This window comes from Odontesthes bonariensis, chromosome 12 (assembly GCF_027942865.1).
Source record: "Odontesthes bonariensis isolate fOdoBon6 chromosome 12, fOdoBon6.hap1, whole genome shotgun sequence".
Lineage (NCBI taxonomy): Eukaryota > Metazoa > Chordata > Actinopteri > Atheriniformes > Atherinopsidae > Odontesthes > Odontesthes bonariensis.
In genome coordinates, this window is record NC_134517.1 from 32,329,968 (window position 1) to 32,357,910 (window position 27,943).

General features: G+C 41.0%; 1 protein-coding gene across 2 annotated transcripts; it reads right to left on the reverse strand.

Annotated features, from left to right (window-relative positions):
* Positions 1-3,493: 3,493 nt before the first annotated feature.
* Positions 3,494-27,943, reverse strand: ndp (norrin cystine knot growth factor NDP). 2 transcript variants are annotated; one of them, XM_075478808.1, is made up of 4 exons: positions 27,628-27,943; positions 13,686-14,158; positions 12,297-12,738; positions 3,494-6,954 (listed from the first exon to the last, which is right to left on the reverse strand). In XM_075478808.1, the coding sequence occupies exons 3-4, from the start codon at positions 12,501-12,503 to the stop codon at positions 6,730-6,732; spliced, it is 432 nt and encodes a 143-aa protein (XP_075334923.1). In that variant the 5' UTR covers positions 12,504-12,738; positions 13,686-14,158; positions 27,628-27,943; the 3' UTR covers positions 3,494-6,729. The 2 variants fall into 2 exon arrangements, with proteins under 2 accessions (XP_075334923.1, XP_075334922.1); XM_075478807.1 differs by lacking the exon at positions 13,686-14,158.

Sequence of the window (27,943 nt, forward strand, 5' to 3'; positions counted from 1 at the left end):
TACAAGTTTGATTTTGTGTTTGATATGAAAAAAATAGCTCATATCTACAGCATCTAAAAGGTGTTTCTTGAGCAGAAACCTCAACACAGATTAGTAGTAGTGTTATCTAATTTTGCTGAAATATTAGAGTCGGATCGCACAACAGATGACATCTTTAACATCTATATTTAACTCCACAAATCATAAAATTATGTCAACAAATAGAAAAGATAACTTTTCGTAATATAATATTTCATATTCATGCATCCATGAATGAGACAGAAACCTACAGCATTCAGAATATAGATAGAAATAAAGAAGTCTTATCAATAACGTCTAACAGATTCATTTATAGATAATTCATTATAGATAACAATACTTTGAGAAACATTTGGAGTCATTATTGACCAGAATCTCCTCTTTAAGACACATTTAGAATAAGTTTCAAATTCCTCTTTCTATCGCCAATGTAACTGCAAAAATTAGGAACAGAAAGTCTCAGAGTCAAGCAGAAAAACTACTCGGAAAAAGATCCTAATGGTTTGTTCGTACAGTCCAACCACTTTATTTCCACTCTAAAATGATTAAACTCATTGGGCTCTTTGTTGGCAGAGATGAAAGAAATTGCGTGTTTGAGTCACACCCAAAAAGTAATCTGAGTGAAAAGTAATCTTTCAGTGTTACACAACTGTGTTAAAAGTCATTCTATTGAGGACATGACTGCATTTACTTGTAGTCCAAGTTCAGCTCTACCCACCAAACTCTTCTTTTTTTATTTAGAAGCGAGTGTGAATCCTCCAGCTTTCATGCTCACTGGGTGTTGCTGCAGGTCAGCTCATGCACACGTGTGTAGTGTGGCTTGTCAGCAGAGGGCAGCAGCAGCCTAATACTATTCACTCACAGATCCCACACTTTAACTGCTGGGATAGGCTCCAGCCCCCCCGCGACCCGACCGACAGATTTAGCGGGTATAGAAAATGGATGGGTGGATGGATGGATGGATCCTACACTTTATATAAGAGGCTGGAGAGGGTATTTACTTCCTGCAAAGATGAGTCAGATATGCTCCTTTGATTAACTTGAACCAAACTGGGCTCATCGCCTCTTTACGTCTGCGTATGTGTTCCCCATAAAGTATACCTCACTTCTGAAAAGCACTCTCTCATTTGACTCCTGTTTAGAGAAACATAACAAAAGTCTTCCATCACATAAGCTTTTATCCACAACGGAAACAAAATGTTTGGAACACTTTTTAGAGTTTTTATTTTTTTCTATCCTTTTCTCCACGAAGAAACCTCCTCCCAGTTTTTCCTCATTAGACTCTTTTTTACGCAATCTTTCATTTTGTATATCTGATTTGGTCAATTTAGTCATGACAGGCCCAGCAAAACATTACTTTCATACATCAGAGACTAACTGAAGTTAATGAGGCCTCAGCAGGCTGAATTAATGAAATCATGTGGATATGTTCCAAAGTTTTAGCCTTGTAAACATGAAATTCCCTCAGGTTGGGCTGATGAAGTGCTCTCAAAGCCTCATTTCAACTTCATATAAACTCTTTTACATACTGATACTTTTACAAAGGATGATGTTCTGAACTTACAATGAAACAACTCCGAATGATATACAGACTTGTGCAGTTGGCACGAGGCAAGATGGCTGCAGAACTTCATCCTCTGCCCTTCTTACCCCGATGCTGCCATCACCACAGAACAGGGAAAATCTGGTTCCTTTGACCTTTTTCAATCACTCCAGAGTCCAATCTTTATGCTCCCCTTGCAAATTGAACCTCTTTTGTTTTTATTGGCCTCACTGATTAGTGATTTTCTACAGACTACACAGCATTTTAGTCCCATTTCCTTGAGTTCTTGACACATTGTACATGTGGAAGTGATCTTATTTTCACTACTAAACACTTCTTTGAGTTCTACTGTTGATTATCAGAGCTCTGATCACAATGATGCTTTGCCACCGTCTTTATAGTTTGTAATAACACGTTGGACAGTTTTTAAGTTAACCCAATTTTATCAGTTTCAGCAACATCCTTAGTTGTTTTGTTTGCTTGATGCAGACTAACAGCTTGACTAACAGCTGGATGTGTCCTCTTACATCTTTGTTCAGGGTTAAACGACTTGTTGCCAGCTGAAGCATATAAATCACTGCAGCACTGTTCCTATGGGAGGGTCTTACCTATCAGCTTAGTTGAATCCAGGTGGTGACATTTCTTTTTTGGCCAGACACTGTATGTTCCTCCACTGAGTGCAGGGCAGTGATAAAAGGGGATTGAAAACATGTCATAATCTAATTGATGACTATCTACGTCTTGATTTCCCCTCTCAATCCTGGGTGCCGAGGACATTCAGCTCTGCATTAACACCCGCTGGGGTAAATCTGACTCACTATGGCGGCACGCCCATGGCACTCTGCACCACAATTTATATTCATATAAGTTGAATACATTATTTCATTTAATTTCTACATGTATTCATTTTATATACACACATTTTTCACAAGTAGTAATTGTTTCTTTATTCACTTGATATAGACCAAAATGTGATTCTATACATCAACAATCTTTCAATGACCAGTTTAAACTGGAGGACTGATTTAGATTTTAGGTTGTCTATTTAAAAACTGGCTGATTCAACAGATGAAAATGAGCATTTAGGGATAACTCTGGCTCACGCACAGTAAATGTTTCTATTGACGGGGCTCAAATGGAGCTAATTTGAAATAAAACAGCGAGCAAACTTGTTTTATCATTCTCTTGGGAACATGATTATTGTCTTAGGACAGACCTGAAAATCTATGAATCTACCTTTTTAGTGCCTCAGCATAATTGTGATGATTATTTCTCAGTAAAGTGTGTGCTGACAGCAGGGCCACAGACCTCACAGCACTAAATGTGAAAGGCACTGAATAGTCATATTGTGAGGCCTCCAGCACATGGCTGTAGTCCATGTCTGGGATTATGATGGAATAATAAACACAAAGACGTGAGTTTCTCTATAATGAGGAGGCAGCTTCACCGTGGGCCAATAAAATGCCTCTTTTCTATGATTTTTAATAAACTCTCAGATGGTTATGATTAGCATCAGGAATGAATAAGTGTGCGATGTCGGCTGATGTGAAGGGTTATATAAAGACCACATCTGTCTGCCAGGCTGCCTCACACCTGCAAAAAGACTGAGACAAAAAAAATGTATATTTGATTAATCACATGTTTGCTTCTTTAATTGGAAAGTCCAGAACTCGCCAACCATCTCCTTTGTGTCTTTGTGCAAGCAGAGCCTGAAAAGAGAGCAGTTAGCATCAGCTTGACAGCCATTATCTTGTCACTTTGTCGTACTGGTCCTCAAGTAAATTATACATCTGCTCTTTTGTCAAAGGATGCCTCCTCTTTTTACTCTGTGCATGCACATTTGTGTTGAGTGTTGATAAAGGAGAGTTAGAGTGAGAGGAGACAGCAGAAAGAGGCCGATTAATCTCCAGAGTCAGAGGGAAAAGGATTTTATTAGGTTCACGTGTGAAGCATCAGGCCGTGCTGTCAGTTGTAGTCAGGATTGACATGTCCACAGAATGGTGTATTGTACTACTTCACAGAGTGTGGAAGCGTTTCAGCCCAAAACACAGCAAAGACATCTGTACAGGGTGCATATACCTTACGAGTGTGGATGAAAACCATAGAGTCTATCAGTCCTGGAGCTCTTTACTCCTTTCTGCGCCCAACACAAACAGTTCTCAAATGTTTTGAGAAAGAATCTTAATGGGATACACAGTTAATCCAGGCAGGCTGATTGAGGATGTTTGTATCATGTGACATGACTCTTGAAGGGAGACAGTCTGTCCAACCACTCACCCACCCTGTAGGCCTCCAACTCTCTGTAACTTTTCTCAATTTCCATTTCTGAAATCCAACTTTGTCGTGCCAAAAGCACGGAAGTAACAGGGCCGGTTTTCAGTGAAAGGTTACAAGTCGGCACCAATGTTAGCAGAAACCGATGTATTTTTCAATCATTGTGGACAGCACATGCTACAGCCTCATACTTTGGCTGCTATTATGAAGTCAAATTTTATGGAAGCAAAGAAAACATTTTGTTTTCCAATTGTTTAGCTAGCTGTAGGTTTTAATTGTTGTTGTATTTCATGACATTAAAATCCATTTGTGATGTCATTTATGGCTGAATATTTGATGTATTTATATTATGCAACTACCCCTATGTATAGCTGTTTATTTAAAGGTCCTGGAGTGGATTCAAACGTCCTTCACATGCACAGAGACACACAGGAAATGAGCATGCATGTGACCAGGCATTAGTCACCTTTTCTTCTCATATTCTGTGATTGATATGTTAAATTGAAGGAACAAAGGTCTGTCTAATTCCTCTGTTATGCAGGATCTATTTTCAGTCATTTTGATGTTCAAGCTTCAATACGTCATTACTTCAATAGAAATATTAACCATCTGTACTTTACTTCAAATTTTTACTTTTACCTGCCACATTTTAACAAAAATATATGTACTTTCTACTCCTTAAATGTTTAAAAGAAGCTTGATCCTTAAAATTTTTGCTGGTTTTTATTTTGCGCTTGGTTGATTTCAGTTGGGACAGAAACATTAAAGGGAAAAGGTGGACTTGAATTTAATGTACATGACAATGAGAGCCGTTAACTCACCACATTGGTGAAAGTGAACCAGAACCAGACACCGATGAGCAAGCTATTCCTCATCAGAGGCTGTATCTATGTCTCTAAGATACGCATTAGGTGTCCTTTTTAGTTAGTGGAACAACAAAACTTGATGCCTTGCAGTTGAACACGCCTTAAAGGTCCATTGTGGAGGATGTGGTGACATTTTGTGTTTCAAAATGCAAATTGCAACCAGTTACTCCCACTAACTTCTAAACTAGGGCAGCAATAAAAAGCATAAAAGGTCTACTGTGGATGAGTGTTCAGTTTGTCTCTTTTGGTCTACTGTACAACATTGGTGTCTTTGGATATCAAAAGCTCATTGTTAGGTAATAAAAACAAAACAATTCTTATTTTCATGCAATTATACACTAATGAAAATATAATTATGAGTATTTTATTGCATTTATGCCAAAATCTTGCTCTAAATTTTACACTGGAACTTCAAGAGCAATCACATAAGCCTACACAAGGACGTAGGAGGGGTGGTTATGGGATTCTTGTTCTGCAGAATCAGGTTCAAGATCTGCGAAACGAGTGTTGTTTCACTTAGTTATGCTTCATAGTCTGCGGTTTGAGTCTCCTGTGTTTCTTCAGTTTCATTCTCGTTTGTTTATTTAGGTTTAGGTATGGTTAAGGTTAGGAGGGAATCATGGTTTGGCTGAAAATAAGCCTTTTCCCTATGTTAAAATCTGATGCCATGGGGTCCTGAAAAGGTGTAAGCATGAAGCGAGCTAGGAGTGAGAGTGGGCCAAGACACACAACAACGCACCACAGAAGGCCAACGTTGTGTTTTTAAAAATCTAAAAAAAGAAAAAAAATTTTTTGTTTAATTGTTCAGTTGGGGTTATACATTTTTTTAGTTTCTTTGCTTCCATAAATTCCCTTATCTATTTGTTAAACTTTCAAACGTAAGCTCTGAATCCGTCTGGATTGGTGAGTTTTAATTATACAAAAAACACAACTTGAACAACACAAGTTCTGGAGGGCAACGAGTCAGAGACAGACAGCATGAACTGAGGGAGAGTTTGAAGTTCTGTATTCATCATATTGGACTGTTAAGAACACGTATGCAGGCTTTACAGACTCTTACAACCATAGCGCTGTTTTGACAGTAAAGCTTCCTTCAAGTCAAAATGCTGGACAAGTCACGAGTAGAGATACACAACAGGCATTAGCGGCAGTTTTATGAATGAGTAGCTGCAGATACAATAATGCTAGCTGAAACGTCACAAAGATTCAAATAGAATACGCGTTCTGTGAACACTGATATCCTTGAGAGTCTCTTGAGAGTTCACACCACCACACAGAGGCTGGTCACACCTTCATCCTTGGTCGTCTTTCATCATCGGGGCTCCATTTAACGTGGCCTCTTTTATTGTGCGCTCAACAAGCTCTCCTGTCAGCATCGCTCTTGTTTTACACAGCTAGATGAAAGTCTGCAGGGAGTGTGTAAAATGTTATTGGGTGAGTAAGCATGGTGCAGGTGCTCCTCTATGGATCCACCATATGCCTGGGCTCATGCAGACCCCCTCATTCTTGCTGAGGCCTTTCCCATGCTGCTATTTAATGAGGCGTGTTTTGTTGTCAAATGCATGGTGGGTTCTTCATGGTGGCTGTTACAGATACTTGTAATGAGCTCTCACATTGCAGTTTGTGAGCGTGTGTGTTATGGATTACAGAGGCCTGTAATGAGCGCAGTATGTCTCCGCAGTGAGGAGGGTCTCAAACTGGCTCAAGGGAGTAGCAGTTTGTGGTGTCTGGCCTTGTGATTTGGAGAAATGTGCTTCGCATGGTTTGCGCTGATTGAATGCACATAACGGAGAAGGTATAGAATGCTCTGTCTGAGTCTCGAGGGCTGCAGGTCCCTTTTAAGGACCACGTAAGGGTGATCCGGTTCCTCAAAACTTTCACTCCCATGTTAAAGACAAGCATCTCTGGGGCAATTTTGTGATCCAATAATCAACCAAATACTCTGAACAGCTTTAGAATGAGGTCCAAGGCCAAGAAAAATGCTGGATCTTGAGAGTCTTGAGGGTCTGGGAGGGAGCTGTTGCCTGCTCAGCTGCACTCCTCACAGTTGCAGGCAAGGATGTATCTGTAAGTGGCCGTGATGCGAGTCCCGCCGGCGCAGCGCAGCCTCACTGCCTTCAGCTTGGAGGTGTGTGGCCGGCAGCAGGAGCAGGAGCTCTTGAATGGCTGTTTGAGCACGGAGCTGAAGGAGATGAGGGGGTCGGAGCGGGTGGTGTGGCTGCAGTGGCCCTCGCAGCGCGCCAGCAACACCATCTGCAAAACAGCATGCAGAAAATGTTAGGAAGAGACAGATAAGTCGATCACACACGTTTTTCATCACCTACGGGTTCAGGTAGGGATAAGAAAAAGGGTCACTGAGTACAATGAGGCAGTGTTTGTGTCTGCCCTGACAGTGAGTGGCCTGTTTGGGCTCAGAGCGTCTCCTGAGCCTCCCAGCCTCGGCCTTGCACCTGCAAAATAAGAGATAGCGACTAAAGGAGGCACACATTCCTACACCTGCTACACCTCAGGGTCAAACACAGCCACTCTGTGCCATTTAGAAGAAGAAAGACCAAAACATTAATCCCTCTTTAAGTTTGACCAGACGGATCAAACACACACATGCAGACAAAGCACCGGCCTGATCACTGTTGTATCCGTCCGACTGGCATGCCTCTGTGGGTCACTACATTCCTGTCGCCTCCCTAAACAGCCCCTTGTGTCATGTCCTTCTGTCAGCTGCTGTGTGTCGCCAACCATGTACCCACTTTGACAAAAGCCTGTCTGGGGCCATAGCAGGGTGACACACACACACGTTAGGAGTGTTGTCGCCACTTTAAGACCATTTGTCTTTGTTCTGGCTGGGGATCAGACTATCAAACGATCTCTTCCTCTACTAGCTCCCTTCTGTCTACACTGTTCCTGGTTCTCCTTTCATTCATGACCCGCTATGTTATATAAACAAATAACGTGGATAAAGTGTCATTCATGGTTTTACAAAGACAGAAATCAGGAACACACGTGTCACCGGTGTGATCCAAAGAGGCAGCGCTGCAAAACACTCCATAAATACTAAAAGTAAATATATGCTAAAGGTAAAAGTCCAGCATTAATAATACTAATAAATCTGAGTATAAAATAGAAATAAAGTCTTGCTATTTGAAATAAATGACTGAGGATGTCATCTGTGGTTGTTGTAACAAGTAAATACATCTTTCAGGTAAATCTAGAGGACTAAACATTATCTTTTCTTCAAAAGTGAAGTAGTTTGAATGTCTACCAAAGAACACAGTTACATTCTGCTGCTGCAAACAGGGATTGAGGAGAGAAAACCTGAGGTAGCAAAGGAATATTATAGCTGGAAGACAATCACATGTTTCCAAAACATGTGCTCATCTTAGGCGTAGATGGACATTTAAACAGTGACAATTGGAAAAATTAAAAGATCCTAAAAATCTTACAGTGCATGTAATGCTCATTTACAGATTTACAGATTTATGATTCTATTTTAGGCATCTGCTGGAAGAAAAAAAAACAAAAACAAACAATTCTCATAATGTACCTCTTATCACTTTATATCAAAAGTGTTCTGCTTTAGCCTGTCTCATTATGAACCTCCTTTCAATCTGCTTTGAGTAAAAGGCAGCTGCTCACTCCTTTTAGGGGCATGCCAAACCGACCAAGAGACTGGTATTATGCATATGTCTTTTGTGGTGATGTCATGAAGTGAAACAAAGAAAGACTGGACTATAAACAAGGTTTTCTGTAGGAAAGAATGACTAACTGTGGAAGACCTACAGCAGGGCTTTGTAGTTTTGTACACCTTTTAAAACAAACGGAGGGGATGGAAAAGCCCCCCCAAAACACTAATATAACTTGTTTAGGGGGGAAAAAATCATCTATGACTCTATACAGTAGAAACAGACTTCCAGTAACAAACTAATTGCAATGCTTATGAATTAAAGAAGGTAGTACATTAAGTGTGTTTGCATGACACTTGTAAAAAAGTTAATTATTGTGTTAGTATACATGTTAGCTCTACTGAAATGGTGCGTAACTGAGCTTCGTAAACCAGGCTAACACACCCAGTTAACACAGCCCACAGTATTCCATGCATGGATTCATGTATGTGCTCAACTTAGTCTAGTGCTCTGTACATCCATCTGTTTTTTTTAAACAGCAAAGTTTAAGTATTTATCAATAAAGCTGAATTCCAGATAAAGCTTTCGTCATTCACGTTTTTAATTTTTTTTGTGCGTAAAGCATTTTACATTTTTTCTATACAAAATCCTGATTTTCTAGCTTTATCTGATAAAATCGCCATTCAAGAAACTTAAGTACTATCTCTGTGCAGTGAATTCAGCTATACTTACATGTACGATGATCTCCCACAAGCAACAGAATGTCTTAAACTTTTCTTTCTGCACAAACCACAGCGCTGTTTAGTCAGACATATTTGGGGCAATAACTTGATCCTGCTCCCATGCATGTGTACTGGGACAGTGGTCTGATCAAAAGTTGAGTTGTAGCGGTGGCTCAACTCGGCTCAACTGTGCATGTAATCATATTGGATGTTTCGTATCCACTTCAACAACCAAATAAAAGAGTAATTTAGCAGTTTTTTTTTTCAAAGCTGCTCAAGAGTAAGGAACAACAATCAAGCTTCAGCACAAAAAGGAACTCATGTGTAGAAATTAAATATCTAATCTGTTTAAAAGATAACGTGCAACAAGAACAGTTAAAGCAGTGCAAGTTAGGTGTTGGAAGAAGGGTCTTCAACAGATTCTTGAAGAGTTGCAGTATGACTAAGATACGGCCTGGTTTTTCTTGTTTTGTGCAGCTACAATTTCACCATACAATCTCTGGCTGCATCTCCACATAGTAAATTTAAGACCTTTCATTATTAAATAGAGACTGAAAGACTCCTTGATTATTTGGATCAGACAGTTGCTTGCGTCAGATAGAAAGTTCATGTCAAACATTCTGTATTCCAAGTCTCTTAAATCTGAGGATTTCAATTTTAAGTTTGGGCTTTTTTATGATGTTGCCTTGGGCTCTGTTCTGTTCATTTTTATAGCACTTAAATCCACTTTCACAATACATATTTGACATTTTTTAAAGTCCTTTGTGAATTTCATAGTTTCATAAATTAAAGCTCTCATTATTACCAACAAACTCAAATCTTACAAAGATTTGGTTTAGGTCTGCTGTTAGGAAGTCTGAAATACTCCAGTTGTAGTCAGCTGCTTAATTGATTAAAATCAGCTTAAATAAAGCTGCTCTAATTAAATGTGGCACCTTGTTGCTCAACCCTGAGAGTGAGCAACGAGGAGAAATTTAATGAGAGATAAAGATATCCTGATCAAAATACAGACATTTAGGATTGAGTGTCTGCTAATACTGAGTCTGAGGATGCATTTTCCTACATCTCACTGTTGCAGACTGTACACGATAAGCACGTTAAAGTTATTGAAATAAATACCTCTTAGGTGAAGGTGGCAGAGAACTGTTTTGTACAGCTCAGGCAGGCTGGGTACACAGAGGGTGTATCGTGGCTCCAAAAGCTCCAAAAGCATCCAGAGCAATTTACTTAATTGACTAATTATCTTCTCTGTAATCCTTTCTGCCTTAACACGATGGAAACATTTCTTGTCTTTAAAGTTTCCTCCAGTGTGTCGTTTCGATTAAGTCGTGAGCCTGATTTAACTGGGTGAACTTAGTGTATCCAACAAAGAAATTCTCTAATTAAATGGACCAAAAAGCTTGTTTGTTCATACCTTTTAAAACGACTCATAGGAGCATCTTCTACTCTACAAACCCTACAAGTGAAAGGAGGGACATATGACCCTTCTGAGCATTTCTAAATCAGAGCAAACAGAATTCTCAAGTGTTTTCTTTAACAAGCTCAAGGTCCTCTTGAGCAGGAAGGGGTGGAAGGTGCAATCTCATGCAAAGCTTTTAACCACTGGACATCGACAGAAATTTGACATCCAGATATGACAATTGGTTTTTTTCACTTTTGGGTCACATTCAGTCAATAATACTTTAACAAAACAATTTTGTCAACTCCTGGTTGGATTTACGGTACACAATAACATAACTGATTAGGGTTAGAAATCAAATCTACTTAGTTATGGTTTAAAAACCATCATGGTTAGGACTACAGTACATCCTTTGTACTTAGCCACCGCCACTATAATGACCGCCATTTTGTACGTTCACATGCAATTGCTCTTGTGACCACTAGAAGATATTATTTTAACATAATTATAGGTCATTATTACCTTCATAAACAAATGGCCGATTGGTTTGTTTTTGGGAGGACAGTCTCATCCAACCATGTGTTGAAACTTTAGGCATCAAAACAAATTTTTTGTACTGAACAAATTTCTGTAACTATGACTTTGTAAAATGCTGGAATTGCAGACATTAAAAAAAGCTGTTGGACTGCTCCTGGAAAACAAAAGACATCGGAGATGAGGTCTACATAGTGACCCCAATACCAATCAATTTGATACCTGACATTGAATTTGGACATCCCTAATAAAGAGATTAATTCATGTCTGAGCTTTTGCCAACCAGGAATGGTGTTCAAAATTGAGACTTCTTTTCATTTCTTCAAAGAAAAACTTCCCAGGGTTATCTTTTTGTCCTTATGGAGCCAAAGATCCATCCAGAAAACGAACCTGTACATGGGTAGCAGATATGTTCATCCATTAACACAAAAAATAATCAAATACTCACAGAAACAGAGAGGAAAGACTTAGTGCAGGTGGATTTTGTGTGAACTTGTGCAGACTGAGGTGTGAAACGGTTGCGGAGCCAGGCTTCCAATCAACTCTGTGTACTGTAATAGAAAGCTCGGCTCATGCTGTGCAGGCAGGCCTTGCCTGAGCTGATCTGTGGTTTTGCCATCTGCTCAATGTACTCAGAGTCAAAATATTAAAAAAAGACCAAAGAACAGATCACTCACGCCAGAGGAGCAACTGTTCTGGTGGACAACAGAGGGAAAGGGAGATAATTGACAACACCTTTCTACAGCAGCATTCATGTGTTTGGCACCGCTCGCTGGATCATCAGTCTTTTCACATTAAGTGGTTGTCTTGAAGTTGTCTGAAACATCACAATGAGCACCGCACCTCCATCATTATTCACTCTCCACTTTTCTTTTTCTTTCCTCAGCCCATCTTTCTTCCTGTGGCCCCTGACAGCGAGACGTCCGCTTTAGCCAAAAGCTGAGTCCCAGCTGAGGATCAGAATATGTCTGCAGCGTGGCCCATGTCCAGCACCACACACACACTCACACACACACTCAGAGAGAAACTGAGCGTGACTCGTCGAAATGACGGAGATAAAGTACGAGAGAGGGCTGACCAAATGGAGGAGGGGGAACTAAAGTCATACAAGTTTTTTGGCCGGCGTTCCGGGGTTTTCTTTGTGTCTCTGAGGTCTGATTTGGAACAAACTGTTTTGCTGATATTTGAAACAAATTAGTGAACTTGTCAGCTGGACTTGTCTCGTTACTTTCAACAAATTTTCAATAAAATGAACATTAGACTACAGAGCAGCATGTTGGGGTACAAATGTGTTTTTGTGTAGTTTTGTGTCTGCTTTACCTTAGAGTTGCATTTGTAAATTGGGTGTGTGATGGTCTCCACAAAGTGGTGCCTCATGCAGCGGTCTGGGTCAGCGTCACCCAAGTGTGGGTGTGCGTTATCGCTGGCCTTGTTGCTGCTGGCAGACTGGACCGAGCCCAGCAGGGGGCAGCACATCAGGACCAGCAGGAGGCCAGAGGGGGGACCCACAAAGATCGAAGGTTTCATGATCGGGGTACCCTGAGCCTCCTGATCCCCACGGAATGTCCAATGCCTGTTGCTTCCTTCACCCTTCTTTATCACAGGTCTGTCCTTTTCTCAGTCACGATATACTATAAGATCTTGCACAGAAGGGAACTGTTGCCTCTTTTTTTGTTCCTGCTAGTGCAGTGGAAGGTCAAAGGTGGCAGGAGGGTGGCTACATCGGGCCGCTCCATCCCCAGCCATTTCAATCCATCTCAGTCTGGAGGAAGAAGACAAACAGGAGGGAATCATTTGTAACAGAGAAAGACATGAAGCTAAAATTAGTGTGTTGGTCACATGTTTTGTCAATTTGTCATACAATAGGGTGTGTAAAGTGGATGAAGCTACCTCCAGACAGCTTCTAGTGGAATTTTCTGCCCGTATAAGTGACTGACTGTTTAAGTGTGCATGTCTCTCCGAACCTGGCTGCCCACATTGTCTCCTGTATTCTACAGTCAACCCGGTCAACACCCACGCACTGGACACACACATGCAGACACATAAGTCCTGGTGCTTTTATTATAGAGAAGAAACTTAAGCCATAGACAAACAGCCTGCAGCCAGGCCCTTTCCTCTCCACAGGAACGACTTTTTCATTAAAACAAATCGCTCTCCCAACAAGCCCTCTCATGACTACAAGCCCTCTGCCAGTCCCGCAGCATATTTTCACGGGTATTTACGCTTTTTCCCCCCTCCCCTATTCCAACTTGACATTTTATAGACCTCCTGACAATGAGGTTTGTGTTAAGAAAGAGCTTGGTGCTGGCTGAGGCAGGTTTGCTGAATGTGTTGTGAATTATCGAGAAGTGTGGGTACATATGGGGTCAGGGAATGTGAGAGGAGCTCAATGATAGAGGTTAAATGATTTTTCAAACAAATATTATTGCTGGTAACCTGATTCGCACTAATTATTGGACTGGTTTGCTTGTAAATGCTTAATTTGTGCTGATAGTTCTTTACTATTTAAGCTTGTTTTACACATGTGCATCAGAAGGTTACAGCGAAACTACAAAGGTTACAAACATTGCAGCAGAAGTTGTATTAGACATGACACATCTATCTATGCATCCATTCATCTGCTGTGCCTGCTTCGTCTCGATCAGGGTCGCTACGATCCTGAGCTGACATTTGCTTCATCAAAAATGTATCAGTTAGCTACATTCATACTTGGAGCAAGAGATGAACGGACAGATTGGGGCTTCTTCAGCAGTAATGAGAGCGCTACACCTGTCCGCTGTGCTGAACAGAGGGCTGAGCTGAGAGTCGAAGCTTTTGATTTACTTGTCCATCTTCTGAAATGAGCTTCCTTCAGGGGGTGGCTGAGTTCAGCCTTAGAGATAGGGTGAAGAGCTCGACCATCCACAGGGAGCTCGGGGTAGCGCTGCCGTTCCTCCGCATCAAAAGGAGTCAGCTGAGGTGGTTCGGGCATCTGGTAAGGATGCCTCCTGGTAGCCTCTCTTTGAAGGTTTTTCCAACATGTCCAACTGGTAGGAGACCCCAGGGCAGATCCAGACCTCACTGGAAGAATTATAAATCGCCTCTGGCATGGGAACACCTTGGGATCCTCATGGAGGAGCTGGAGAGTGTTGCTGGGGAAAGGGGCGTCTGGGTTTCCCTCCTGGTCCTGTTGGTGCAGCAACCTGATCTCAGATAAGCGGAAGATAATGGATGGATGGATGGATTAGCAAGATTCAAACTAATAACTTCCTAAATTTGTTTGAATTTATAAGACTGCAGCAGAGTCTAGATAAGTGTCAAGAAAACATCTGTTGTGATATTGCAAAAGAAAAAAGAGGAAGTCTTATTATTCCACTAGGTGCCACAAGCTGTTCGCTGAAAGTCTAAAACCACAGCATCAAAGAACTCTTCACTTATCCTCTCACTTACTGTTTAAAGAAACATTTTTAATTAACCAATAAAAACTAAAGGGAGTCTCTAACTAATGACAATCCCAGCCACTTCTACAGTTGCCGTGGTTACAAGCATGTACACAAATGACAAGGAGGGACTTTGGAGCTGAGCTGAAGCACAGCAGAGAGGGAGGGAGCTGTAAGTTGTATTCATTCATATTTTCAAGTCCACAAGTTCCCAAGTGCTGTTTTTACAATGCAAAACACTGTAACTCACTTTCCACTTGGGGAAATATATGTCATATACGACATGTGTTTCTGTGTGCTCTTTAAGTTGCACGCTCGGAAAAACGAGAAGAGCTGCGGGGAGAAGTATGTGAGCAGGTCTATCTATTGGCATCTGCACAGTCCAAATTCAAAAAGTACAATTGTTGTCATTTTTAGCAAAACAGCTTGAAATTAAAACCGATGCTTTGAAACTGTGTACATTTATGTACGAGTGTTCATAATGAATACTGCCGAGTCCAGGGAGTTCTAACTGCCAGTATGAATGGTTACGGTGTTATACTGCCGTCACAATTCGCTCAAACAATGGCCAATGCCACAAGCATAATCGCAGCTGTCGTGTCTTTTACAGTTAACATTCCCATATTTCAGAATTACCCTGAAATATCAGATTTTATCAAGCAGTCAGAGGTATCTGGCACAGTGGTTAGTGGATTAGAATATTTGTATTTAGTGAAACTGTCCAGGTAAGATGATTATTACTAAGGAATTTGATAACGTATCAGGTCAGATAATTGAGTTTTCAGCTTTGTCAGATGGAGCAAGTAGGCTGACTGTTGAGTGAAATATAAGCACGAATTAATGAAAGAAAAGAAGGTGAAAAACAAAAGAGTTAATTCACTGAATTCCCTTTTTCAGCTGAAATCAAGCTTGTAGTTAATTTATTTTTATACACTTTCTCCCCATCCCTCCATCTTTAACCCCTCTCATTTCAGCCGCAGTGTTTCTCTTTCTGAGGGGAATCATTTAATGTTAACATTTCTCTTGAGAGAAATAGAAGTATCATTTGGGCTGTTAAAATAAATACTCCCATAGATGGTTTGTTGGCCTGTTGAACATGTGCTAGAGGGTTTATACAGCAGACAGCCCCGTCCTCTCACATACAGCCAGCACCCATCAGCACCTCCAGCTCTGCCAGCCACGTAACGACCACTGTTATCCCCATCTCTGCTGCTGGTATCGCAATCAGCATCAAAAGTGTTCTTGTTTTAGGCATCACACACTCAAATCATTGAGAGTACAAGATAAAATCAATGACGGGTAACCCACATAAGACAGAAAGAAGGAAATAAAATGAGACATGTCAGGCAGATGAGACCAAATAAAGAAAAGATTCATACATCTACCACATATAGGCATGAACACAAAGTTTTAAGGGAGCACTGACGCAAGTCTGCGGTTGGGCCTTTTCCCACCCAGGTCAACCCTCGCCTACCGCCCTCTGTGCATTCTGTATGTGCCCTGTGGCCTTAGAAATTCCATTTAAGTGCAGTGCACACAATAAACTACACATGACAGCTTTATTACTTGTCCAAAGACCCAGAAACAACTAGCTAAGTGTTATTTTACCACTAAAACCCCAAGGTCCTGTCCACAGTTTAATCTAAGAATACTGTATGCTAACGGCCTCTGAGGAAAGCCAAAGTGATAAGAACATGACGTTTTTGTTTTCTATAAAACAGTCATAAGATGAGCTAATGCAATGAGGTCTGTCTTCAAGCTTCAATATTTGTGCAGGGAACTCCCGACCGTTTGCCGTTATGCTGAGCCAAAAACGTAACTTGTCATTTTCAGTTCTCACAGCAATGTTTTCAGCCACAGCAGGTAGCTGTTTCAACCAGTTTTAAACCAGTACAAAGCAGACAAAGATGGTGAACAAATGGTGAGCAGCGGGGTGCATCGAAAGGGTCAGATATCTCCCTCAGGAGCCGGTGGAGACCAGATAAAGATGTCAGTCTTGGACAAAAGTAGTTTTCACATATGCACGGCAGACCTTACAATTTCTGAAGATTTTTCAGAGATTGCTTGTTTGTCCACAACAGTCGGTCCTGACTTATTATCGAGACTGCATTGTAATAACTCTAGGAAATGACAGAGTGCGACTCTACGTGGTAATCCTCTGGAGAATTAAGGGCAAACATTAATGCAAAAAATGTCCACGCTGATTTAGATTTAGTTAGTTTCTACTGACAGGTATGTTACAAATGTATGTTGTGGATAAATGAAAAAAAAAAATGCATTGATATCAAGACGAAATCTGTGATCAACAGATAGGTAGGAAGCCTTATCAGTCATGCTGTAAATGAAACGTTGATATTTCAACAGTGTATTTTTATCATCCTGCCTTCTGAGCACTTTATCCAGGCACCACTCCAGAGCATTTCCAGATGTGAGAAAACGTCTTAAGCAGAGAATGTCCTGCTCGGACGTGCATGTGTGAACAGGAAAGTGCGGAGGAAGAAACATATTCACCAGGTATCTGCAGACAAATCTACAACAAAATTCAAATGACACCGTCTATCTGCTGGATAAGTCAATACACCGTTAAATGCATTTACTTAAGACATGATAATACGGTTCTTCTGCCCCCAAGAAACCAAAAGAAAGTTCGTTTTTTTCTGGTGGTTTTTTATTGTACTTTATACTCTTTTTATTTGAACCATATGTGGACCTAAAGAAACAGGGCAACTGATGCTTGAACCCCAGTGAAGAACTGCTGAGAATAAACCTCTGAGAAAAATATTCTTTCGTTACTTTTGACTCTGAATGGGGGCCAATCCTACAAAGATGGACTGAGAATGTGCTGTGAGCCACCACGAAGAACATTAAAAAAAGAGTGATCAGATCTGTGTTATTTTGCTTCATTCATTCTCAGAGAATCCATATGTGATCCTTCATCAGCGATTTTTAAAATCTATCATCTAAATTAACCTTAATTTACCGTTTCATAGAGCACATTATGTCAGTGTCTATACTGTATCTTGTCAACAACATGAAGTGAACCTACCTAAACCATCTCTAACACTCAGTTTATCTATGAAATACCAAAATGAATCCTACATTATATATGTATAAAAAAAAAGAAAGTATGCAGTCAGACATTTTGAAGAAATTATCTGGTCTTTACCAGGTTTTTAAATTGATAAATACATCATAAGTGCAACCGCAGATGAACAACACGACATATAACAGTGTGTCATTATCTTTCGAATTATTATCATTATCTTTCTAAGACAAAATGCAGAATTAAGTATACTTGTACTGCTTCCAAAGGAACTGAGATGGTAAGTAGCGGCTTATCAAATGCATTTAATTGTATTTGATCATCAGTAAGTGTGAGCACCTTTATGAAAGCAAAGGTTTTGGTAGTGTGCTGGGCTGGAGTATTCAGGTGTGTGCTATCAAGGAGGAAAGACATCAGCAATTATCTTTAAGGAGTAATTGTTGCTGCCCATTAGTCTGGGAAGAATTATAAGGCCATTTCCAAAATGTGCATAAACGAATGCTGCAAACCTCAATGAACCCAGGCCAAAATTCGTCCACAGAGATGTGAGAGACTGATAAGATCAAACAGAAAAGGATTGCTTCAAGTTAAAGCTGGGGTGGACTTACTTTTCACACACTGCTTCTGCATCTGTCTTAGTTTTTGTTAAATAAATAATGATGCAACATTTAATTTGTTGATGTTCGACTAAGGTTGCATTTAACTAATTTTAAATCCAGATGTCAAATTTAAAATCCACATTTTAAATTGTATGTCAAACCAAATAAATATTTGCGACTACTGTAGAGTCTTGATGTTGGACTGAATACCGGAGACAAAAGATAGTACTGGGAGTTTAGGGATTTCTATCCTTTGGGGAAATAAAAGTGTGCAAATTTCCAATCAAACCAACACATGTAATGAATTTGGGAAGTTAAAGCCAAGGCCAACATTTTCCTGCTTTCACTCGATGATGCTCCTGGTTCGGTTGAGCAGAAAGCATGTATGATTGCAGCATCGTCTAAACCCTGCAAATAGATTTTGTGAAGTGAAAACATGCTAAATCAATTCAGATCAAACGGGACAATGTAGCTGGGGTTACGGTCACACCAGGAAAACATCCTCGGCATTTCCTGATAAATCACAGTTCCCCTTTAGAACATGTGTTTTTGTTAAACAGACAACAGGTTCTGGCCTTACCGTGATGGAAAGTAAACAAAGATAATGACAGCAGCGGTCTGCCTTGTTAATACCAGGACAAGCAAAATAAACGTTCCCCTATCCCAAACGTAATTTTGGTCTGCTGCCAGCAATGTCCTTTCTGATTAACAATTAGTTGAGCTGTCCAGACGTTCCCACCCTTTTATGCCCAGCAGAGATGATTTTCTATTGATTGTCGTCTGCCAGCCGAGGCCATCCTGTTCTAACTGCACTAAGGCAGGGGACATCCCTCAATACAAGGTGACTACACATCATAATTACAGTCTCTTTTGGCTGCTCGGGCTTAAGCTCTGAAAGCTGGTGATATCAATACATAGCTATGAATGGCAGCTGGTTCAGATAATGAGGGCTTTTAGGATAATAAATGGAGAATGTGTCTGAGCGAGAGTTCATTACTGCTCTGTTGAGGGTGAGAAGTTATCCATGTGTGTCTTTATCGGTTGATAGAGATAGCTAAAGAAGGTCATGAGGTTTGGTGCAGCATAAGGCCAGCGTGGCCTCCTCCTGTCGAGTTCACCCTCACCTGTCCTGTTCAGATTTATAGAGTCCTGACGGTTTACAAAAAGGCAGCTGGATCCGCTCAAACACTCCCCCTCCCCTTTCTTGTCCAAATATAATGACCAGCAAACCGTCTCGGTCCACGTCTTTCCTGGATTCACGGTTTGGAATCACCTCCATCAACCACTCAAACCAAACCCGTCTCAAGATAGCCACACAAACACATCCTCGGTGTCCTCTAATTTAAAGTACAACCAGTGCCTCCTTCATTCCTTTTCCATTGCCTCTACATTTACCCCAGACCATCCACTCCTAGAGCTCGTACCACTCTGTTGCACTGCAGAAGTCTAAACTACAGTGATTATGTTTGGGAGGAGTGCTGGATCCAAACTCATCGTGTCACCTTGGGTCCTTGCTGTTTTCATTACGTAATGCAGCTATGTTGGCAGCAGAACTCTACAAAGTACAACAAGTCATTCATTCTGAATTACCCATGAAATTTCACCTCCATTAAGGTAAACAACTTCACTTGATGACTCTTGTAGAAACATCGCTGCGAGGCCAGGCTCCATCCAATAAACTTCTAAAAATAACATACATATATCAGAGGTAATAACAGAAAACAGTGGAGGGGCTGCTGTTGCATCAAAAAGGTAGAGTTATTCTGTTCAGACAGAACAGTGAAGTGTGTGCCAAGGTTGGCCATCATCTTTATATTTTTCAAGCTTTGTCTTCTTTCGACATTGTCCTTGAGACCCACCTCAAGTCCTAAATGAGAGGACGGGATTTTAATTACTTGAACACCACTTTCTGAACCTCTTATCAACCTTGTGTTATAGCATGTTTTGTTTTTTTTCTCACTAGCAATTGGGTTAGCTTTAGGAAAAAAAATCTACTACTAACTACATTGGCTCTTGAAAAAAAAGCAAACATATATCTCCTTTCAGACATGCACTCCTTCCCATTAATCTTTCAGTTACTGAACGCCATCAACATTCCTGAAGGAGCAGCTATCTGAACTGCATGCAGTCACATTAACAGATAAATATACAAAGTAGTGGTGGGTCCTCATGTGAAATACAATCAGCTTTCAAACTCCCAGATTTTTCTTTTCATTATTTAAAGCCGCACTTAGCACTCTGCTGGAGTCATTTACTTTTTGCCTGAAAATTAGGAATAATGACCCCCCCCCCCCAATTATCACAAACTAATTGTTTTTTTGTAGGGCTGCCAATAATGGTAATAGTGTTTCACAAGTTTATTTATTGTCATGGTTATTTTCATATCTAGCTGATTAAAACTCAAGTTAATTTACCAATCATTTTCCCATTAAAACATCTAAGACCAGAACAAAAGCTAAATAATTGAATAAAAAGTGCCAGGAAAGCAAAAAAAGGATTGTAATATGGGATTTTAACATAATTTACTTCAACAGTAAACAGTACAAAGCCAGCTCTCAGGGCGTCAGTCCCTTTAAAGTCCACATCCATAAGTCAAAGTTACGTGTTGGGTTTATCACAGAACGGGAGCTTTGTTGAGCTACGGAATGCAGAACAATAATCAATTATGCCGATTATCTTGTTTCCATTATTGTTGAAGGCCATCCCTGTAAATATATTCAACATTAAATTAAAAGCAGAGACCACGTCTGCATCTGCAGAAACAAACGTCGAGTTTGATTTAAACACAACAGATAATCACACAATGATGACTCCCAGCCACTGATACCAACCAATAGCAAGGCTACTCAATTTCTCCATTGATAAAATAAATTCACAACTCTACAACATAAAAATTCATAAAAAAAACATGTAGAATATAGCATATACTTTGTTGTCTACAGTAGTAGATCAACCCTCATCTTACTTTGAAGCTCCCAGAAGTGACGTCGACGCAGCTTTAGCAGCAGAGAAGCTATCAGGCTTGTGTTGATAATAATAAACTCCTGGACTATGTACAAACTTCCAAATGCATCGTTTTGTGAGTACAGACCATATTTGTACTACTGTAGAAGTTTGGTGTCATGACATGTGATTTTAGTGTGGTAATTTTGGAGATACTTCCCGGGTCCGTTAGCGCTTGTACTAAGCTATTCGGGATAACTCAGTAACTCAGCTGATGTTCAGCCAATATCGAAAAAACTTCGGGTGGGCTACTTGGCTGGATATCACAGTTCAAATGACCCTAGGGTGAATCTACTCCGAACCATCACTTTAAATATAAACACACTTCTGCCGCTGTACCGTGGGTGAGGGTCAGCGGTGTCTTTCCCACCATAGCATCTAACAGAGACATCACAATAACTTCAGAATTTAAGCTTGGAATCAACATCTCATAGCTCTCCAAATCCAAAAGCTTCAGGCAAGAGGGGTGGTGGTATGTAAGAAAGGGGTCATATTGTAGTGATGTGGTTCTGCTTTCCAGTTATTCTTAAACCAGGCTGGATCTTTTTGCATGTACTGAGCCCTTCATAAATTATTTGCCCTTCAGCAATTCTGCTAAAGTTGTTCCTACAAAACTCAAGTGGAATTTGCTTAATTTGATTTGCTCCACGAAAGATGATATGACTTTTAATAAGCGGTAAATGCAGACCCTCAGACTGGTCTGAAGTTACATAAAATGCTTGCTGTGTAATAATTTTTTCTGCCTCTGGGCTCTCAGAAATGGCTCTCTAATTAGTTTTTGAGTACCGAGAACTCCACATTGGTCAGTTAAAGAAGAGATTGCTATGGATCTTAGGGGGTTTGTGCCAAATTATTGAAGTTATGATAAGTTTCAGGTAAAGCTGAGCCAGAGGTAAGACTCCACTGACTGATAATGCACTTAACTGGGAGGCGAAAAACAGGGTGGATGTTCAGCGCTGAAACATCTGTATATTTGCAGAAATTATTGTCAAGTCATAGTCAGCATAACTTCATATTTCAGGTCTGTGTAGCTTTGAATTTTGGTGTAAATAGGTCTGCAGTAAGAACTTTACCAACAACACTTGATAATTACTTGGTTGTCTCGCATTACAGCTCATGTTCACAACGGGCATATTGCGGGCTATCGAAGCATTTCTCAGGATTTCTCAAAACCTAAACTTTTAACAAAACTTTTAGAAAAAAAGCATATGATGTTAATCATTAATCCCAGACAAAAGGTCTTAACTAAGTTGCTTCTTTTCTTCTGTGCAATTGTCACCTGATAGAGATGCTGACTCTTCAGGTGGGACATGCTAGCCCAGTGGGTGCAACAGAAGATTTAGCATTTCATGTTTCTGCAAATCATGAATTATCTCCATCCCTGGTTACGCGCAGATTTCAGTCACGCTATGGGGCATTTAACTGGGCCACCATCCTTATAATCATATACATGCACAGGAACCAAGTTATTCACTTAAGTAATTCCAATGCCATGATGCTGTGAGAGCAAACAATGTGAAATCCCTTTCTCTTTGGGATCATATATCTAAGGATAACTAAATTTAATGCACAGATATTGTTTTTAAGATACTTGGTGATTTTTTTCAGATGATGTTAGAAAATCAGGATTTTATTAGAGCAGGGTAGGATATGATTTAAGTGACCGCAAGTCGACACATAGTTTTAATGAGCTTATTTTCAGTCTCAGTTTCAGACACGTTTTGCCAAAACGTCAAAGGAAACAGAAAAATACGAGTGAATCAGCGCAGCTTTGTCTGTATTGATATACACTTACGCTTTACTTTAAAAAAAAGGTTTTGGTCTTTTGTGTACGGCACATAAACAGATCAATTCAGACCAAAACAAACACGGCTTAAATCAAACGTGAAACTTAACATGCATGCTTTCAAACAGCTTCTAAATCTTTACTATCTCTGATAAAATACAAGTATTTTAATAAAAATGTAGTTTATCTAGGAGAGGTAAAGCTACAATGCTGCTTGCTCCAACCGAGACAAACACATGCAGCTATTTCAAGTCTGTAAAATGAAAAGGGAACATGTTCACATAGAATATATTTGTTACTTGTATCAAATCAAAACTATTGCATAGTATCAATTTAGGAACATCAACATAATTGCTTTTGTTGTCATGATGGGTCAGATACTTGTGTACAGAGGATATATAGTGGAAATCATGTGAATAAGAAGGTAAAAGGGAAGTAATCTTTAAGGTTTTACATTTTTACGTTTTACATATCATGACATGATTAAAATAATCACCAGGTTTTAGAATAGGTTCTACCAAGTAAATATAGCCTCAGTTGAAACAGAACACGTGACAAAATACTGTGTCATTATTTATTGAACAAAAACTGATGAACAAGCATTGGGTGAAAAACCAAGTCCACCCCACAATTCAGCTATTTGTTTATAGAACCACCTTTAGCAGCAATAACTTTAAGTAAATGTTTTTTGTATGATGTTATCAGTATCTCACATCGTTGTGGAGGAATTTTGGCCCGCTCTTCTTTACCATGTTGCTTCAGGACATTGAGGTTTGCAGCATTGGTTTATGCACAGCTCTCTTAAGGTCCCACCACAACATCTCAGTCAGGCTGAGGTCTGGACTCTGACTGGACCGTTGCAACCCCTTGATTCTTTTCTTCTTCACACATTCTGCTGCAGATCTGCTGCTGTATTTGGGATCTTTGTCCTGTTGATGAGCCAGTTTCAGCCAAGCTTTAGCTGTCAGATAGATGGCCTCACATTTGACTCTAGAACACTTTGGTATCCAGAGGAGTTCATGGTGCACTCAATGGCTGCAAGGTGCCCAGGTCCTGTGGCTGCAGAACCAGCCCAGATCATCAGCCCTCCACCGCCGTGCTTGACAGCTGGTGTGAGGTGTTTGTGCTGATATGCTGTGTTTGGTTTCCTCCAAACGTGCTGCTGTGCATTATGACCAAACATCCCCACTTTGGTCTCATCATTGTTCCAGAAGCCTTGTGGTTTATTTAGATGTAACTTTACAAACCTAAGCTGTGCTGCCATATTATTTTTAGAGAGAAGAGGCTTTCTCCTGCAACTCTTCCAAACAAGCCATACTTGTTCAGTCTTTTCTCATGGTACTGTCATGAACTTTAACATTTAATATGCTAACTGAGGCTTGTAGAGTATGAGATGTAGCTCTTGTTTTTTTTGCAGTTTCTCGGCAGTACATTGCACTGTCTGACCTTGGAGTGAACTTGCTGTTACGTCCACCCGTGGAAAGATGGAAATCTATCTTGAATGTTTTCCACTTGTGAATAATCTTTCTCTCTGTAGAATGACAGACTCCAAATTATTTTGGAAATAACCTTATAGCCTTTCCCAGATTGATGGGCAGCAACAACTGCTTCTCTAACATCATTACATCATCTGATGTCTTTCTTCCTAGGTTTTGTGTTAACACACACCTGAATCCTCCAGACCAGCAAACTGCCAAAACTTCTGCTTTTATGGAGGTGCTCCCACTTACTGATCAATAAATCAGTTGCAGTTGATTAGCATCACCTGGCCATTACTTAATCTCTTCATTCCTCTGGAGGCAGTAAGGATGGACTTAGGTTTTTACACAGTGCTTCTGAATTCTGTCTTAGTTTTTGACCAATAAATAATATATATAAGACTTCAGTGTAATTTGTCATGTGTTGTAATTTCATGTCCTTGTATGTAAAACTTTAAATTTTTTCATATAACCTCATACAAATCCAGCACATTCATTTAGATCTTACTGTAGCTACTCAGTAGGTGGCTGCTATCACACCTTGCACTTAACCAGAGTCCTGTATACAGCCAGGTCACAGATCAATAAATAAAACTAACTGCTCTGATCGCTTCTATTCTGCTCAGACACACAACAGCTTAGAAAAACTCAAAAAGTGAAAAATAAATGGATTATCTCAAAATCTGTTAGGAGCAGTTACACCATGGAGACTCCCAACTGTACAAGCCATATGTCGTGCAGAACAGAATTTCTCCATCCTCACCACAATGTTTTGTTCTTCCCAGTGGGGTGCAGGTATAAATATCCTCTACCCACCTCACTTATGGGTTTTTACTCTCACACATACAAACCCGCACACATATGTGCAAGCGGTACACAGTCTGATGTACTTCATGCTGCTGATTTGGAGCTCTAAATATTACTGGGATGCTGGTGGGCCTGACTGAGGAGCCTGATCATCAAGGGGGATCTTCTGCTTTATCACCCAGGCCAACCGGCAGCTGCAGCTGGTGTCCGGGGATCGGCCTGTCTGCAGCGGCAACAGGCTGCTCGCTTATAGAGCTCCTGCTGTGAAAACAGGTGCTTGAAAAAAACACTGAAGGAGGAGAGAATGACAGGTAGAGTACCTCTATGTCTCTTCTTCATCGACTTTCCAATTACATCATCACACTCTCCTGTGATTTGCCTGAGTGCTGCGCCGTGCCTGGAGTTTACGTCATGATTTTCTGCTCACCTCCCCACCTGCTCTCATCCCCGGCCTCACCCCCTCCATTGTTTCACCAGCTTTTAATAAACTAAAGGGCAGATTCCTGACTGCAGCGCAGGGGGGAGGCTGGGTGGTGGTGGTGTACAGACCTGTCCTCCAGCAACACACACACACACACACACACACACATACACAAAGAATATGCACAAACACACACACACGGTTTGGCATGCAGAGTGCCAAGCTCTTCCACCGTCTACTGACGCCAGCAGCCGAATCACACACACACAAACTTCCTCTCTCAAACACACACACTCAACCTCTCCACCCTTTCCACGCGCCAACCTCCTAAAAGCTAAGCTCCTCACTAAATATATCCCTCCCCAGTAAAGATAAGACAAACAGTGTGGATTCGAGAGCGGTGTACAGCCAATGAAAGGCAGCTATGTGAGCCGGAGCTGAGCTTGTGTTAGCTTTACAATTAAAGCTTCTCAGAAACATTACAGACAGAGGACACGTTTGCATGAATATTCTCAGATTTGTTTTTCTTCCTGGCTGCTGCAGTGTGAGAGCTGTGGTTGTGGTGAAGTTGCTTTGATAAAAACAGATCCCCCTAATCTTGCTGGGTCAACAGACACACACACACACAAACCTCAAATCCTAAGATCAGCTCCTCATCAGACAGAAAAAAAAGAATAATTACGCAGGGAATGTTGGCGCTGGAGGCTAAAAGCTGTGCGTGTAACTAGATCAATCCTCCATTCAGCTCCCAGCCCGAGGTGAAAGGAGCAAGCGAAGAAGTCGAAGGGATGTTTGTGTTATCGTGCAGGACCAGTTTTCTTCAGGCAAGGGATATCTGTCACATGCTTGTCTGGCAGGGTGGCGTTGAGGATCCTATCGATGGCCCGCAGTTCGTGCAGAGCATCCATTTGTCAGAAGCACATTCCTGCAGCGGTGACACACTGTGAACTGCCTATCAGAGCCTCAACACTGTCCAAATAAATACATCCACAATAGGCCCCAGTGTGTGTGTTTGCATGCATGTGTGAGAAAATGAAACACGAGAGCTCAGACATGAAAACTAACCGTGCAGTTCTCTGCCAGAGCATTGCTGTCTATCTGCACCTGGCTGCGACGTTTCAAACCACCTCCTACTCGCCTCGCTCGCATTTTTCTCCACCAAACAGTTTGAAGATGATCCGAAGTTTGAAAACTTTTCCTGACAGTTCAAACTGTTTCTCATCTGCTGTCACTGGAAGTTGAGAGGGATGTCTGCAGGGATGTTTGCATCACTCAGTCTTTCTCTCCACATCTCTCACACATCTCAGTTTCATTCTGTTTCTCCTATTTGTTGTGTCCTTTACCGACTTTTCCCGATTTCAATTTCAGATGTTTCTTCCTCTTACTTGAGCTGTTTCTCTCACCCCTCTCATTCTCCACTATTCTCTTTCAGTCACATCATTTTTCATCTAAACAACTTCTCTATTTCACACACACACACACACACACACACACTTGCCTCCTCCTTCTCAGTCAAATGGAAGTAGTAGCCCGTCTCCTCCTCCTCCTCCTCCTACCTACCACAGAGTCTGCTATATCTGTCATCATCTCCCTCTACCATAAGTCAGCAGCCTTGGGGTCCAATGCAACAGGCCAAGTCAATCATACACTCAAGGACATAACAAACCTGTAAAACACATAGATATCCGAATACCAGTGAGCACAGATTACCTTTCTAGTCTTTCTGTCAGCGCCTGATTAGCAAATCCACCGGCGACAACACAAACATGTTTCCTCGTATTATGAGTCATGTCACACTGCGTCCTAATCACAACCACTTGCACTTTCTGACTGAGTGGGACTGCACGTGCAGCAGAAAAGACCTGCTGTAAAAGAGGAATGTTCGGCTGAGCTGGAGGATGAGAAGAAGTGAGCAGAAGTGTCCCTCAAACTCCGTGGGAGTACAAACATGTGTGATGCGGCTATGCAGAAAGGCAAACAAAGAAATGCCGAAACGTTTTCAGCGTATCATATTCATAAAGAGGGTAAAGAAGAATTGTCCTGTAGGTGCAAGCATGCTGATCCAGGTGTGTGACACCCAGGCTGGTGGTCTTACCTTCAACAGCCGGCAGCAGAGAGGTTGAGATCCTGCATGCAACACTGGATTTGTTCTACTATTGTTTCCCAGCCAGCTCCTCTTGTTTCTACCTCCCTCTCACACACACTGATTGTCTGAGCACTACTCTCTCCTCCCTCTGTCTCAGTCTCACCTCCTCCCTCTCCTCCCTCTCCTCTTCTATCCCACAGTCACACACTCCCTCACTCCGGCTTGAACAGTGGGAACCGCCAGAACGAGGGAGCAGCCTGGATGCTCTGCCCGTGAGGACGGCCGTCACATGTGGATCGTGACACAGCAGTCGTATATCATACGC

What these genes read in the sequence shown, in the direction of transcription:
- ndp (XM_075478807.1), bottom strand. Translation starts at nt 12,503, where the DNA reads ATGAAACCTTCGATCTTTGTGGGTCCCCCCTCTGGCCTCCTGCTGGTC. An exon ending in TTTACAAATGCAACTCTAAG is followed by an intron (nt 6,955 to 12,296) that starts GTAAAGCAGACA and finishes GCTGTTTTGCAG; the next exon opens with ATGGTGTTGCTGGCGCGCTG.